The 14,658-nt window shown below is 30.1% G+C and overlaps 1 protein-coding gene across 1 annotated transcript; it reads right to left on the bottom strand.

Annotated features, from left to right (window-relative positions):
• Positions 1-13,037: 13,037 nt before the first annotated feature.
• LOC143192046 (trypsin) lies at positions 13,038-14,366 on the bottom strand. Its single transcript, XM_076397512.1, has 4 exons — positions 14,113-14,366; positions 13,622-13,857; positions 13,447-13,568; positions 13,038-13,338 (listed from the first exon to the last, which is right to left on the bottom strand). The coding sequence occupies exons 1-4, from the start codon at positions 14,334-14,336 to the stop codon at positions 13,132-13,134; spliced, it is 789 nt and encodes a 262-aa protein (XP_076253627.1). The 5' UTR covers positions 14,337-14,366; the 3' UTR covers positions 13,038-13,131.
• Between the last annotated feature and the right edge of the window lie 292 nt (positions 14,367-14,658).

Genomic DNA, 14,658 nt, shown 5'->3' with positions numbered 1-14,658 from the left:
CAAAATGGATCTTCTAAAAAAAGATTCGAAACTGAGAATTTAAATTAAAAACGAATATTAAGGAATATATTCTACTAATTATTGTTTTATATGAGGTAAGCAGTTAAAATCTTAAACCAGTATATAATTATTTTAAATCATTATAAATATTATAACAACTTCCAACAACATTCGGTACTAGCAAGCCATCAAAATTATAATTGTCACAAAATTCATCGGAAAACAATGGAACTTTGGCCTTTTGAAGGGCAATTTGATTTGCTAAGGAATTGGGTTGTCGCCAACCTAAATGTGATTATATTATTTTGAAAGTTTGTTCTAGTTATTTGTTATATATGTACCTAATATAATAGCATTTCTATTAGAAGGCCATTTCATATCTTCAGGTGGCAACTGAACTGGATATATCGTATCACTGAAAGGAATTGATTCACTCAAATGAAGCAATGTACAATCTTGGTTATAGGGTGGATGCGACACTGCACTCATCGTTGAGAAGATTTGTTCCATACCTAAAATAATAAATATTTTTTTATAGTTTATTTTGGATTAATCGAATCCATGTTTGGTTTGGTAACATATAACAACATTTATTTTACATGTGCCTTTTTAAAACAATGTTTAATGGTTCAACAATTTGTTCAGTGATCAATAAATATTTCTTGTGATAATTATTGTATGCACGACATGCAAAAAATATTTTCACTACCAGCATGTCTACGCACTTCTTTACCAGGTCGCACACTTAGCTGATTAGTAAGCACATTAGGGTACATTAATAGTCGTTCGAATTATTTAACATAAACACGCGTACTATGATTTCATTAGAAACATCATCAGAGGAGCTTCAGCAATGACACATATTTTGTAAGCGTCGAATGATGGCTCTATTAGACTTGTTAACTTTATGCCATAGTTGGATTTCCATATGAGCTATTAGAAGTTAAGATCAATGTTTAAAACCTAGGAAAGTAAACCATTTATAATATGCGTTAAATATAAATATCATTAATTTTACCTTTTTCGCTGATAGTTATAGAATTTGTAAAGTGTATTTATTTATCTATGATCTAATTTTTGTGGATTTTTCACCGAAATTGTTTTTGAGATATAAATATTTTTGTAGAATTTTCTGAATTTGAAAGAAAAAAAAAACAAAAAAAAAACAAAGTGGCATCTACAGCTGTAGTAATTTACTTTTGCCTAAGGAGTCTTTGTTTCTCTAGTATGGTGCACTTCAAAGAGAGGAATCCTTGTATTATCCTTGAGAGCCAATCGAACCTTGTATAGACATTGATGTGTAGGTTTTTTACTGTCGTCTTCGATACACAGATATTTGTAATACTGTATATATAGAAAATAAAACAAAACAAAACAAGCACCTGACATATAGAAAATCTATATGTGTTAGTAGGGTATTGGGCTAGTATTTGTTTTTAAAGCAGCTGCAGTTTTTCGTAGCATAGATTCAGAGAATAGATGAATAGTCGAACGGAATACTGTCCCATTTTTGTGTCAATATATCCACTAATTGTTATACTGATGTTGGAGACGGAACTCTATTCCTCACTCTCTGCTCTAAAACTCCCCATAACTGTTCAATAATATTGACGTCTGGCACTTGTATTGGTCAGAAAAATTATTTGATGATATTCAAAACAGAACTTTTCTGGCTGTGCGTATGTGCATTATCATCTTGGAATGCGACAGTATTTGGCAGTCATAATATGAACTTTCTCATTGAACATGAGGAATGACCGAATAATAGAGTTGAAGGCATTATATTACAGGCTTAAGTATAAAGAAATCTTCTCCATGCTTGAGTATAGTAAGCAGACAGTCCGGATCATGGGTAAACCACGTTTAATGATCGTCGCACAACTTCTTTCGCAGCTGTACTCGGTTACTCAAGTTCGTTCTGCTGCCACTTCTGCTATGGTATTTTAATGTTGTGTCACCATAATCCTCTTCGGTGATAATATTAGGAAACTCAGCTCTTTTCACCACAGGCGGTCCTTTTAACCAAATACTCACGAATTGCCCGCTTTCGACGTCTGAGAGTATATGGTCTGGTCTTTCACCAATAGTTTATTTTAACTGTCGCAAAACAAAGTTAAGCAAATAATAAAGTGTAATAATATAATCTGCAAGACTTGCCATGTAAAACTGAACAATACACACGTTTCGCTTTATTTATACGGAAGCAGTTTTGCCAACATGCATATATATAGTCAAATATTTGGTTAATCAATCTCGGTAATTCTATCTCAAGTTTTACTAGTTCTTTCATAATATCATGACAGATTGTTCAAAAATTATTTGGTAAAATATTTAACACACATCATCGGCTAACAGATTGAACACTACAGTGTCATAATATAACATCGTCTAACTTGTTCCCTTCCCTGAAAATTTATTTTATTACTACTATGAGAATTGAATTTTATGACAGACCATGTAATTTTTCATTTATGTTAGACTAAGCTGAGAGATCCACCTTTTTCAAATTAGAAGTTCCTAATATCCAATAGTTCACTAGCTAGAGACACTTGCACTAACCTCGTCTATAATGGTGGTACATCCAGAATTACCATTCGGCCAATGCCAATGTCGGAAATCCCCAGGAAGAAGAATGTGGATACCGCAAAATATGCGGATGACACAGCCCTTTCCGTTAGTACATCTTCAGTATAGTCTAATAAAAATAACAGTGACCTCACGTTATTAAGATGTTTAATATATTGCCTTCTGCAATTTATAAATTCATTTTAGAATTAGACAATATTTTCCTTCTTATTTTATACTAATTAAAAACAGATACAATCAGTCAACTCAATCAGCCTACGAAAATCGGCCAGTTGTTATTAACTTTAAACTTCAATTATTATTACTTCGATTGAAAATGCCGAAGCCAGACTGAACATATTGCGTCTCTAATTAGTTTCTTCGAATAGGAACGACAAAATGGGGGCCCTCTCTTGCCAGTAAAATTCTTTAGAGAGGTAAGTAATTTTATTGTTAAATATAAAGATTTTAAAACATTTTTTAGCGTGTTGGAGTTGAACTAAATAGTATTATTGGCACATACACTAAAATATCTCACAAAATGAAAACTATAATCTTGGATTCAACGAAAATAAATCGTCTTCATACGAAGCAAGTCAAGATTATTTTGATATTAGCTTTATCAGATATCAAATAAACGAAGTGTGTAAAAATGTGAGTAGTATTTTTTAATATAAAAAATAAAGCTTAGAGATATGCAGCAACTTGAGGGATGTAGAACATCCCTTCACACAATGTTCACACGGTAATCTAGGTAAACAATTAAAGGTGTATATACTCACCTTAATATATGATAACTGTAGGAAATCGTATTGTAGATTATGTGATATGTGTGCAACTGTTTATAATGTACATGATAATTTGGTTAAAATGTATGAGGAGAGAAAGAATAGTAACTAGAAGATATACTAACAGATATTCCAAATGCGTTAGGGAGAATGCAGTGATAAATTATATTTGACAATATTTTGATTCATTATTTTATTTAGATTTGAACTTTGTTATGTCAAAGCCAAAATGAACTAAAACTTAGAGTTATTTCGGTAACATTGCGACGTCTTGACATCCTCAATTTAGATTACGTGTGTTCACTGTTTAATTGACTATAGATACCATTTAGAGAAAATTACAAATCCAACTAAATGTAGCGGTCAAGTGGTTAAATTCTTTAAAGTTGCAAATCAACCCCTGCAAAAACCCAAACCGTCATCTTGGTTTCTGAATGATTATTTAAAGTGTCGCCTTTTACGACTGACAGTATCCACGGTAATGACGGCATACACAAAACATAGCATAGAGTAATATATAGAGTGTTAATTTAATACAAATAATTTCAGAATTGTTTTGCGTAGTCTCAGCAGGAAGGAGCTGATACCGTCATTTCACTGAATTTCATTGGTTAGTTTAAATTACCATTACAGGCACCTGTAATGAAAATATTTTATTAAGAGAGCATTTCATTGGTCGACGATTTCATACGCATCACTAACCTCTGACGCCACATTCTACTGACCAATTAAATTTCAAATAAAACCAAAATGTAAATTTTCAAAACCATTTATTAATATAAAATTCAAATACATAAATACAAATATTTTACAATATCAAAAAGCAATACAAAAAAGCAAAAATATCAATATAAATAAAAAATAATGAAATATAAATAAATAATAATTAAATGTGAATATAAAAATGGTTGCCATTTAATTGAAAACATATCTCGTGGAAAATATAATCAAAATTGTCTATAGATTTTTTTTCCTATTTCATATTTCTTTAGTGCTAGCAATTCAAATGAGATGTATTAAAGTTTCTATCTTTTTGTTCCCTCATACTGAAAGCAGAGCAGTACAGCTGAAAGTCTGTGTCTCTTAATATTTTATTTACTTGTGCAACACAAAAATGTATTCAGACAAGATATAATTATTACTACAATGTTGTTGTGAAAATTATGGAACAGATAATTAAAACAGTTCAATTAACATAAGTTAGAATGGGGAAAACATATAAAAAAGCAATACTTAGAAACAAAAAATTAAAATGTATGATTTATATCAAAATAATTGCTGAGCTCTTATTATGGTAAAATCGAGGAGTTAAAAAAACAGCTTTAGCATCTATTATTAACAATATAATAAAACAGGCATGATAACCTATTGTCTATAAAATCAAGTTCATCTTGCTGGTCTACAAATTATATTATATTATTTTGTATTAATGCATTTAATTAACATCCTTGTTGAAAAGGTTATCTGGATTAAAAAGCCTTAAGGCCAATACATATTTATGTCACGTAAATGAAACCCTTCAAAATAATTAGGTTTTTAATTGATGGCACTTTACAAACAACTTTTTAAAGGATAACAAAATATTTTCATGTAATATAATCACATTTACCTTCAACGTCACTTTTTCATTACCCCATTTGGACTACTGTGTACTACTAAACTGTGTGTAATATTTATGTAATATGCTTTATATAAATAATTGTATACGTACAAGTAAATACGAGTAAAAACAATGCTAAATCACACTCACATCCTTAATATAACTATCTTAGGCCGTTTCTTCCAAGGAAAACTACGTCTAGTTTTTTATTTCTACACATACACTGGATATATAACACTTTTGAGGATGAAGATACATTATAATCAAATAATAGTGATTATATTTAAGACACAAAAATGCTAACTGTATTTTGAGTTAGCATTTCAGACACACAAAAATGGTGTCGTAATCAAATAGAAACAAACAATCGCGTTATAGAAATGAGCCAATCAGAAACCTTTGTCGGCCAATTCAAATAAACTAATCAAAAAACCACGCAATACATTACCTCGGTTTCGCCTATTTAGCTTTTTCCTCTCTTTCCTCTATTTCGCCTACTATTTAAGTAAAACCTCTATATATACTCTAAGAAATAAATAAACAATAAACATACTATAGAAGCGAAGTGAGCCAATCATATCCCGTTGCGGCTCTCAGCATAGCGATTAAAGCAAGTAATAAGTTAAAAGTAGCTACATCTAGATGTTGGACGTACCGACACATTTCCCCAAAATTTCCTATAAAGTTAAATTTCTGTTTCTCTGTGTATATATGTCAGGTGTTATGTGTCAGTTTAACATTATTTTATCCTGTGGATAAATCATAATGGTATTTTTCAACATAAAATTTCGATACTAAATTTATTATAAAGATATTTTTTTAACTACCCTAAAATAAAATACTAAATTCTAAAACTTTTATTCTTTTTGCACTATATTTTTTATACATAACCTACAATAATATAAACAGACGTATATTTGGTTACATAACTTAAATTGTTGATTGTTATAACGAAAACTAGATTATACTATAACACATTACCTCTTTTAACAGTTATAATGTTAATTAATCTAGAATGTGAATGAACAACCCAATATAACAAATGAGTATGCTCGGTAATCACCATCAGCCATTAGAAAGACACACTATATCAAGTAAGATATTAATGTCATGTTTAATCAATGAAAAGCTACTAAAATAAAACTAAGTTGACATGTCATTTTATAGTGTGTCTTTTCAAGTATTGTCTATTGCCGGCTCGGTGGCGCAGTGGTAAAGGCAACAGGACGGTCCTCCTACTGTTGCCATGGCTGCGGGTTCGAATTCTGCTGGGGCATGGTCGTATATTTATGTTTGTGATTGTTTAACATTTATGGTTGTCCTAGGCAAGACTGTAAAATCCGACAAGGAAAATGATCCCAGTCACGCCAGTAACCAGGCTGGGTAAGACCGGATGTCTTCTGGTATGATTTCTGAATTGGTCACTCGCCAGTCGGTAGGCTTAATGCCGAGGACCGTGGTTCGGAGCCCACGTTAAATAGTAGGTCCAGTCCAGATAAACCTATAGTTGGTAAAAGGAGACTTTAAAATATGTAAAAAAAGATATTCTCTATTATTTGATGTAAAATAAACGGCGATATGTTATACTAAAATATTTAACTCATCATAAATAATAAGAAACTAAATAGAAATGTTGTATTTAAATATGTGTTTTTATGAATTAATTTAATGTTATTTTAAATGCCAGTAGTGTCTTGAATCCAGCTTCTAAAATAAGGCACCGGAGAGTAAATATTTAAAAAACGGCCACACTTTATCCGTCGTTTACATATCCATATACATATGAAAGAATGCCGTACTGGATATTAACCACGATTAAAGGTCCCCCGTAGTCGTTGTAATGACAATGTCGTAATAATAAAACTGAAGGACTTGTTATATTTAAACTGTTAATGATCATCGCTGTTAATGGCGGCATTAGAAATTTAATATTTTAAAGAATTCATATAATAACTCATTTTATTAATTTGTTCAAATTTGTGCCAACTATTAATTACACAATTAATTATAGTGTTCATCAACAGATATGTAATGTAAAATTATCTTATTTAAAACGACGTGTTGTAAAATTAGATCAGCATAACTTTAAAATATTAACGATTTTATATCAACGTTTGTTTAACTCTTTGTGTCTGTTTGAATTCTTAGCCACAGAGAAATAGAGATTTAAATTTATAGGAAATATTTCGCCATATCCAACATGTCGATGACGCTACTTTAGCTTATTACTTGTTTTAATCGCTATGCTATGAGTCGCGACAGGATCCGATTGGTTCACTTATTGTTCACTTTATGACATTCATTTATTTTTTACTTGTATCTGGCCACAAAATAAACGAACTTCAATGATTTCAATGTTTTGTATCTCTGGCGCTATTTTCAGTATGCCTAACCTAAGGAGCAGTGCATTTAGATTTTTATAACATTTAGAGATTAAGTTATTAGTTAATTAGTATTTATCAGACGGTAGTATGTTATAATACATAAAGTGAATTCTCGATCTAATAAGTGTTGTGTACTCAGATGCACAGGTTATAAAGAAATGCAGAAATTATATGCAGTGAATTATAGCATTTTGAGTGAAGTAACTTTTGTTATTGTGAAAAAATGGATAAAAAGGAATTTCACGTATTGATAAAATATTGTTTTTTGAAGTAAAAAAATACAGTTGAAGCAATAACTTGTCTTGATTGTTTTCAACTTGTCAAGTTTTCGGACGCTGCCCCAGGAAAATCAACCATCAAGGATTGGTATGCTATTAGAAGTGGTGAAATGAGCACCGAAGACGGTGAACGCAGTGAACGCCCAAAAGAGGTTCTTACTGACGAACACATTTTAAATCCACAAAATGATTTTGAATGACCGTAAATTGAAATTGAATGAAATAGACAATCTAAAGATATCAACTGAACGTGTACATCATATCATTCGACTATTACATAGCATTATTGGACCGTTTGAAGGACGAAATCCCCGAAAAATGGCCGCACTTATAGAAAAAGAAAATGCTGCTTGCAATGAACCATGTCACAAGTCAGTGAAAACGATGGCAAAAATCCATGAATTGGGCTTTGAATTGCTTTCTCATCTGAGACCTATTTCGAAGCCAAGGACAAATCGTACTACAAAAATGGTATCAAAAAGTTGGAGGATCGGTATAATCAGTGTATCACCCTTGAATTGATCTGTTACATACAAGTTACTGTGGAGCTATAATTTTGCCTATTCTATTATTTTAAATTTTATTAAATTTAAATTATTATTTTAACTAAATAACGTTAGCTTAATAGATGGACAATTACAGCACAACATTAAACACAAAATGGAGCTTCTAAAAAAAGGGTTCGAAACTGAGAATTTAAATTAAAAACGAATATTAAGGAATATATTCTACTAATTATTGTTTTATATGAGGTAATGCAGTTAAAATCTTAAACCTCTATATAATTATTTTAAATCATTATAAATATTATAACAACTTCCAACAACATTCGGTACTAGCAAGCCATCAAAATTATAATTGTCACAAAATTCATCGGAAAACAATGGAACTTTGGCATTTTGAAGGGCAATTTGATTTGCTAAGGAATTGGGTTGTCCCCAACCTAAATGTGATTATTTTGAAAGTTTGTTCTAGTTATTTGTTATATATGAACCTAATATAATAGCATTTCTATTAGAAGGCCATTTCATATCTTCAGGTGGCAACTGAACTGGATATATCGTATCACTGAAAGGAATTGATTCACTCAAATGAAGCAATGTACAATCTTGGTTATAGGGTGGATGCGACACTGCACTAATCGTTGAGAAGATTTGTTCCATACCTAAAATAATAAATATTTTTTTATAGTTTATTTTGGATTAATTGAATCCGTGTTTGGTTTGGTAACTATATAACAACATTTATTTTACATGTGCCTTTTTAAAACAATGTTTAATGGTTCAACAATTTGTTCAGTGATCAATAAATATTTCTTGTGATAATTATTGTATGCACGACATGCAAAAAATATTTTCACTACCAGCATGTCTACGCACTTCACTACCAGGTCGCACACTTAGCTGATTAATAAGCACATTAGGGTACATTAATACTCGTTCGAATTATTTAACATAAACACTTTGAATTACACTTCATGTAGGTTTTAAAGGGATATCGCGTAGTATAATTTCATTAGAAACATCATCAGAGGAGCTTCAGTAATGACACATATTTTGTAAGCGTCGAATGATGGCTATATTAAACTTGTTAACTTTATGCCATAGTTGGATTTCCATATGAGCTAATAGAAGTTAAGATCAATGTTTAAAACCTAGGAAAGTAAACCACTTATAATATGCGTTAAATATAAATATCATTAATTTTACCTTTTTCGCTGATAGTTATAGAATTTGTAAAGTGTATTTATGATCTAATTTTTGTGGATTTTTCACCGAAAGTGTTTTTGAGATATAAATATTTTTGTAGAATTTTCTGAATTTGAAAGAAAAAAAACAAAAAAAAACAAAGTGGCATCTACAGCTGTAGTAATTTACTTTTGCCTAAGGAGTCTTTGTTTCTCTAGTATGGTGCACTTCAAAGAGAGGAAGCATTGTAATTGATACTTTCAAACGCTTATTTTTTTAAATATTCTATTTCGATAGTATAACAGTCCAATATCTGTAAGCTTGAAGCCTTTCAAATAAGATATTTAATTAAATCCTACCCTCCTAAGATCTACTCAAGATACGCAGATTAAAATGGCTTAGGCTGTCTGTCGAATGAAAGATAAATGAATTCCTTACAGCTTGCTGTGGCGAAATCAAGATGTTAGATGGCCATGGATCGGCGTGCTAGTCCAAATGATGGATACTAACATTATCCGAGGCCAGAACAGTTAACAATGGGCTCACTAATTTTGAGAAACTACTTTATAGATAATTTTAATTTAAAAATTAATATAGAATACCATTATTATTTTAAATAATATAGAATACCATTATTATAATGTTAGTAGTCTAGTTGCAAAAGTGTGCATTAAGTTATAGGAAAATGGGCATTTAACTGAATTCACTGAACATTTACGGCTGTTCAAAATACAAAAAAAAATCAAATCCAAGCCTTCAACAAGTGTCAATCAAATCCCATCATGGCTAGATTAAGAAAAGTTAATATATCTGGTTTCTTATACATCAAGTAATTTGAAGGGCTATACTTCAACAGGTTAATGTAAGTACCATACATTTTTTTATCTTTAAGCAGTACGTCTTTTATGGCAAACAGAAGTTTCAAATATTTAGAGCAATACTTACGTACATACAATGTATGGACTCAGATGCCACTGAAGTAAAGCAAAGTAAAAGAAGCTGAGCAGAGATCTAGTTTAAGAATTCATAGGAGAACATAATATGTTAGAATATGCCTAAACACAAGAGTTTTGACATACAATGACTGTAGGATTTTATAACTAGCAACTGAAAAACCTGGACTAAAAATTTGTAACAACGTTCGAATTTGAGAAGAAGGAAAACAAGATTCTATTAGTGTTGGAATGGAAACTTCTTTCGCAGTGATATATTCACTAGATTTGGTGCCATCGATTGATATATTTGATACAGCAAGTCTAAGTGAATTAATAGTTTAAAACAATGCAAAGTTGTATAGTGAAGATGATTCGTATGTTATCTGAGACATGGAATCCAACTATGTGGTACCGCTAGCAAATCTAATATATCCATCTCCGTACTATATTTCAAATAAAGTGATACAACGCGATATACCTCTAGAACCTATAATAAAGAGTGTCAGTGCATCCCAATATACTCGCTAATCAGCTAAATATTCGACGTGATTGTGAAATGCGTAAACTAAAACGTTTAACACCACCTGATCTGATTAATATGTAGACCTTAGAATAAGCTTTAGAATAAGACTAATTAATTAAGATAATATTTTATACAGAAGATTGCTTAATGAAGTGATTTTCTACATGCCATGTATATATAATATAGACATAAGAAATACTTATTGCCAATAGGGCAGATTGTGGACTCACGAAGTGTAATTTAAAAAAAATCTGAGACATGGCGAAAGATCTATGAACCAAAACAAATCTATGTTTTAAATTAATGAAGCAACGAAGCAAATTTTTAAAATATCTATAAAAAATAAATGACACATCTAATGTTTCAGAATGCGAACAAATATATTTAAATCTCAAAGAACTTGAGAAAGTGCTGTATTAAAAATAGCAAAAACAACGATAATGTTTTGAACTTCAGTTATTTTGTATTTCAAGTGTTAGTTGTATAGTTAAAATAGTTATTTATATATATACTTTTAGAGACCTCTCGATATATAATTATGAAATCTGAGATTTTTGATAAGATATATCTAGAAATAATTTATATATAACCTTTCAAATGTTTTCTGTACATCAAATATCGACATTCTTTTAATCAACACTTTTTGAATTAGACATCTTAATAATTAATCAATTTATAAGGTATTAACTAACAATAACAATTTTTAATACTAGTAATTAAAACACTAATTTCTAGTATTCAAATAATAATAAATAGCGGAATATTAATATAATAATAAATAACTGTACCAGAAAACAGATTATGTAAAATGAAATTGTACAGAATATTTAACGTTACTTATCGGCATTTTTTCAAATTTTTCTTCACGCGTAAAACAAAATGGCAAGTCATATTTTACATATTCTTACCTGAAGATCCACGTTTTTCCAATTATCGTTCCTCCGCATATGTGTAAATTGCTATTGTCTCTTATCGACACCATGTAAGGAAATTCACCTGAACCAGCTCACTGACCACCTTGTATCGTGATATCATGGCCAAACCAAAAAATCGAAAAAAATGCTACAAAAAAAATATTAATTACGTTTACCATTTTACTAATGATAAATTTTCTATCAAACAGAAAATATGTCTACGTTTTTGTATTAGGTAAAGGCAAAAAGTGTATGAGAGACGAATACATTTCAACATTTTGATTGTAATTGCACACGTTATCATTATAAGGATATTTATACATACCCTCAAATCTCGATATAAATACTATAATATTAAACAAATATTCGAGTTTTTCTAATAACAGATTTAAGGGAATAACTAAAAAATGATGTGTTGCTGAAACTTGTTATCACAGTATTTAAGGTCAAAAGTGTATTTGATATATAACATTTATTTAAATAATAAATATCTGTATTTTGAAACATATCAGAATAACTACATCAGGAACTAACACTCACTAACCTTTTTTTAAATAGCATTTAACTTTAACTATTGTCCTAGACAAGAGCGCAAAATCCGACAAGGGAAATGATGCCAGTAACGCCAGTAACCAAGCAGTAAAGTAGTTGGTAAAAAGGAGATTTTAAAGTATATAAAAAAAAACGAGCGACTGACATTGAATTCAACTCTTTTCTTAACTTTCTGAACTGTTTTCAGAACAGAATAGCAGAATCTTATTAACCATACTAGCTATAAAATATTCTATTGTCAGAAGTAACTCTTCCTTAAATAATTACAACAGAGCAGATGTGAATGTGTGTGATTGCAGAATGACAATAAGATATTCGATATTCCGCGCCTTTTGTAATCGACGCCAAGGGTGGAAAATTATTCCTATGACTATTCCGTATGCTACTTTGAACTAAATTAAAATTATATGTTTTCCAATTTTTACCCTTTCAAGACTCTATAACATAACGCTTTCTTATATTGAGAAGATTTAGAAACTAATCATTTATAATGCGATGTATTAATTTTGTAAATGATTAGTCTACATTATATACATATTTACAAATTTAGCATACATTCATAATATAAATTTCTTCAATTCAGTTTACATATGCATCTTGTTAAAACAATTTGATAATGTCTGAAATTTAAAAAAGGTTATATATGCTACATTTCATTCCAGAAAATAATCAACAATTTTTTCTATATTTAAATTAAATATTGCTATAGAACGATTCTAAAAGGAATATAGACAATTTTATGCTTAGCCAAATTTGGTCGTCCGAAATCCCATTTTCAGTCAGTTACTGGAAAGAGTAAGGATACATAGAATTTTTTTATGACTTTATTATACATTACATTATATATAACATTATACATATATAATCATAGTTATTGCTTATAGAATATATTTAGTATTATATTTTAAATGCCAGTAGTTGTTTGAATCCAGTTTCTATAGGCCGATACTGGAGAGTAAATGTTTGGATAATCACCACATTCCGAACCGTCCTTCAAGTGTCCATGTACGTAAGATAAAATTCCATATTGAATGTCGTCAACAATTACTGGTCCTCCGTAATCATTGTAGCAATGATAAGAAACATTTACTACTCCTCCGCATTTCATAACCTAAAATTAAATTTAAATTTACATATATACGTACTTTATTATAGTACAATGTTATAGTAATATACATAGTTTAGTACAATGTATTGTTAAAATTTTAAAATTACTTACGGTTGCACGCGGTATATTCCAGCCATTATAATTATAAGAATCACAAAATTCATCTGAATATAGTGGAACTTCTGTCTTTTGAAGAGCCAGTTGATTGCCTATAGCATTTGGCTTCCCCCATCCTTAAATGAAATTATATTAACGTATAAATTCTATATTATGTTATAAAACATACCTAATATTGTTGCTTTCCTATTATACGGCCATTCTTGATCTGCTGATGGTAATTTAACGGGATAAATTGTATTGCTGAATGGAATTGGCTCATTCAAACGAATCAAGACACAGTCGAAAGGCCAAGGTGGAAGATCGGATGCTTGTGGATTGTATAATGATTCATTGACGCTAATGACATTAAGACTTCTATCTGCTGGTAATTGACCTTCATCATCAAGAAGATTGGAGCCATATCTAATAGATTATAACTTTAAAAAACTCGCAATAATATACCTTTAAAGTTTATGTTATAACTTATTATCAACTTTGTACAATTATTAGACTATTATTTGTATCAGTATATATTTATGAATTGAAACAAAATCAAAATAGCATGTCCGAAGCCAGAGAACAATTTACATTTATAAATATATTATATTTAAAACTAATTTTACTTACAAAAAGAACGATAATAGCGATATTTTTGAGTATTATTGAAAATGAACTTACCTGACGTAACCAAACCAACTTCTAGAATAACATGGATTAGAAGATAAAACCCATGTTTCGCCTATGATAGTTCCTCCGCAGATATGAACATTTCTAGGGTTTCTTATTGATACCATATAAGGAAATTCACCTTTAGCCGCTTCTTGACCACCTTGTATTGCAACAGCATGATCAATCAGGCAAAGTGAGAATACCACCAGAACAATTTTAGTTATTGCCTTCATCTTTACTGCTTTTGTTGTGTACAATATCAGAACATATTCGTGCTTTTATACCAATTTAAGGTACTAGATAAACACGATAAATAATTTTTTTTTTGATTATACGTTGCAATAATTTTATCCACACATCCTGTTATGATAAAAATGTTATAGAAATAGAATGATTAAAAATATTTTATTTTTTCTTAAACAAAACGTTTAAGTATTTACCTTTTGCAAAAATATTAGTTATATTTTAAACGCAAACCAGAATACTGAAGCCACAGTATTATTAAGTATCTATTATGTCCTTGATTTTTTAGGCAGCTTTCATTTTCATTTTTAT

This window comes from Rhynchophorus ferrugineus, unplaced genomic scaffold (genome assembly GCF_030347505.1).
Source record: "Rhynchophorus ferrugineus isolate W39M unplaced genomic scaffold, kcgeb_rfMv2 rfM2, whole genome shotgun sequence".
Lineage (NCBI taxonomy): Eukaryota > Metazoa > Arthropoda > Insecta > Coleoptera > Curculionidae > Rhynchophorus > Rhynchophorus ferrugineus.
Note: the sequence above shows the minus strand (reverse complement) of the source record. Positions and strands in the feature narration are given on the sequence as shown.

Coding starts and splice junctions, on each gene's coding strand:
- LOC143192046 (XM_076397512.1), bottom strand. CDS start 14,336: ATGAAGGCAATAACTAAAATTGTTCTGGTGGTATTCTCACTTTGCCTG. Junction 13,858..14,112: donor AGTTGGTTTGGTTACGTCAG/GTAAGTTCATTT, acceptor ATAATCTATTAG/ATATGGCTCCAATCTTCTTG. Junction 13,569..13,621: donor TAGGAAAGCAACAATATTAG/GTATGTTTTATA, acceptor ATTTCATTTAAG/GATGGGGGAAGCCAAATGCT.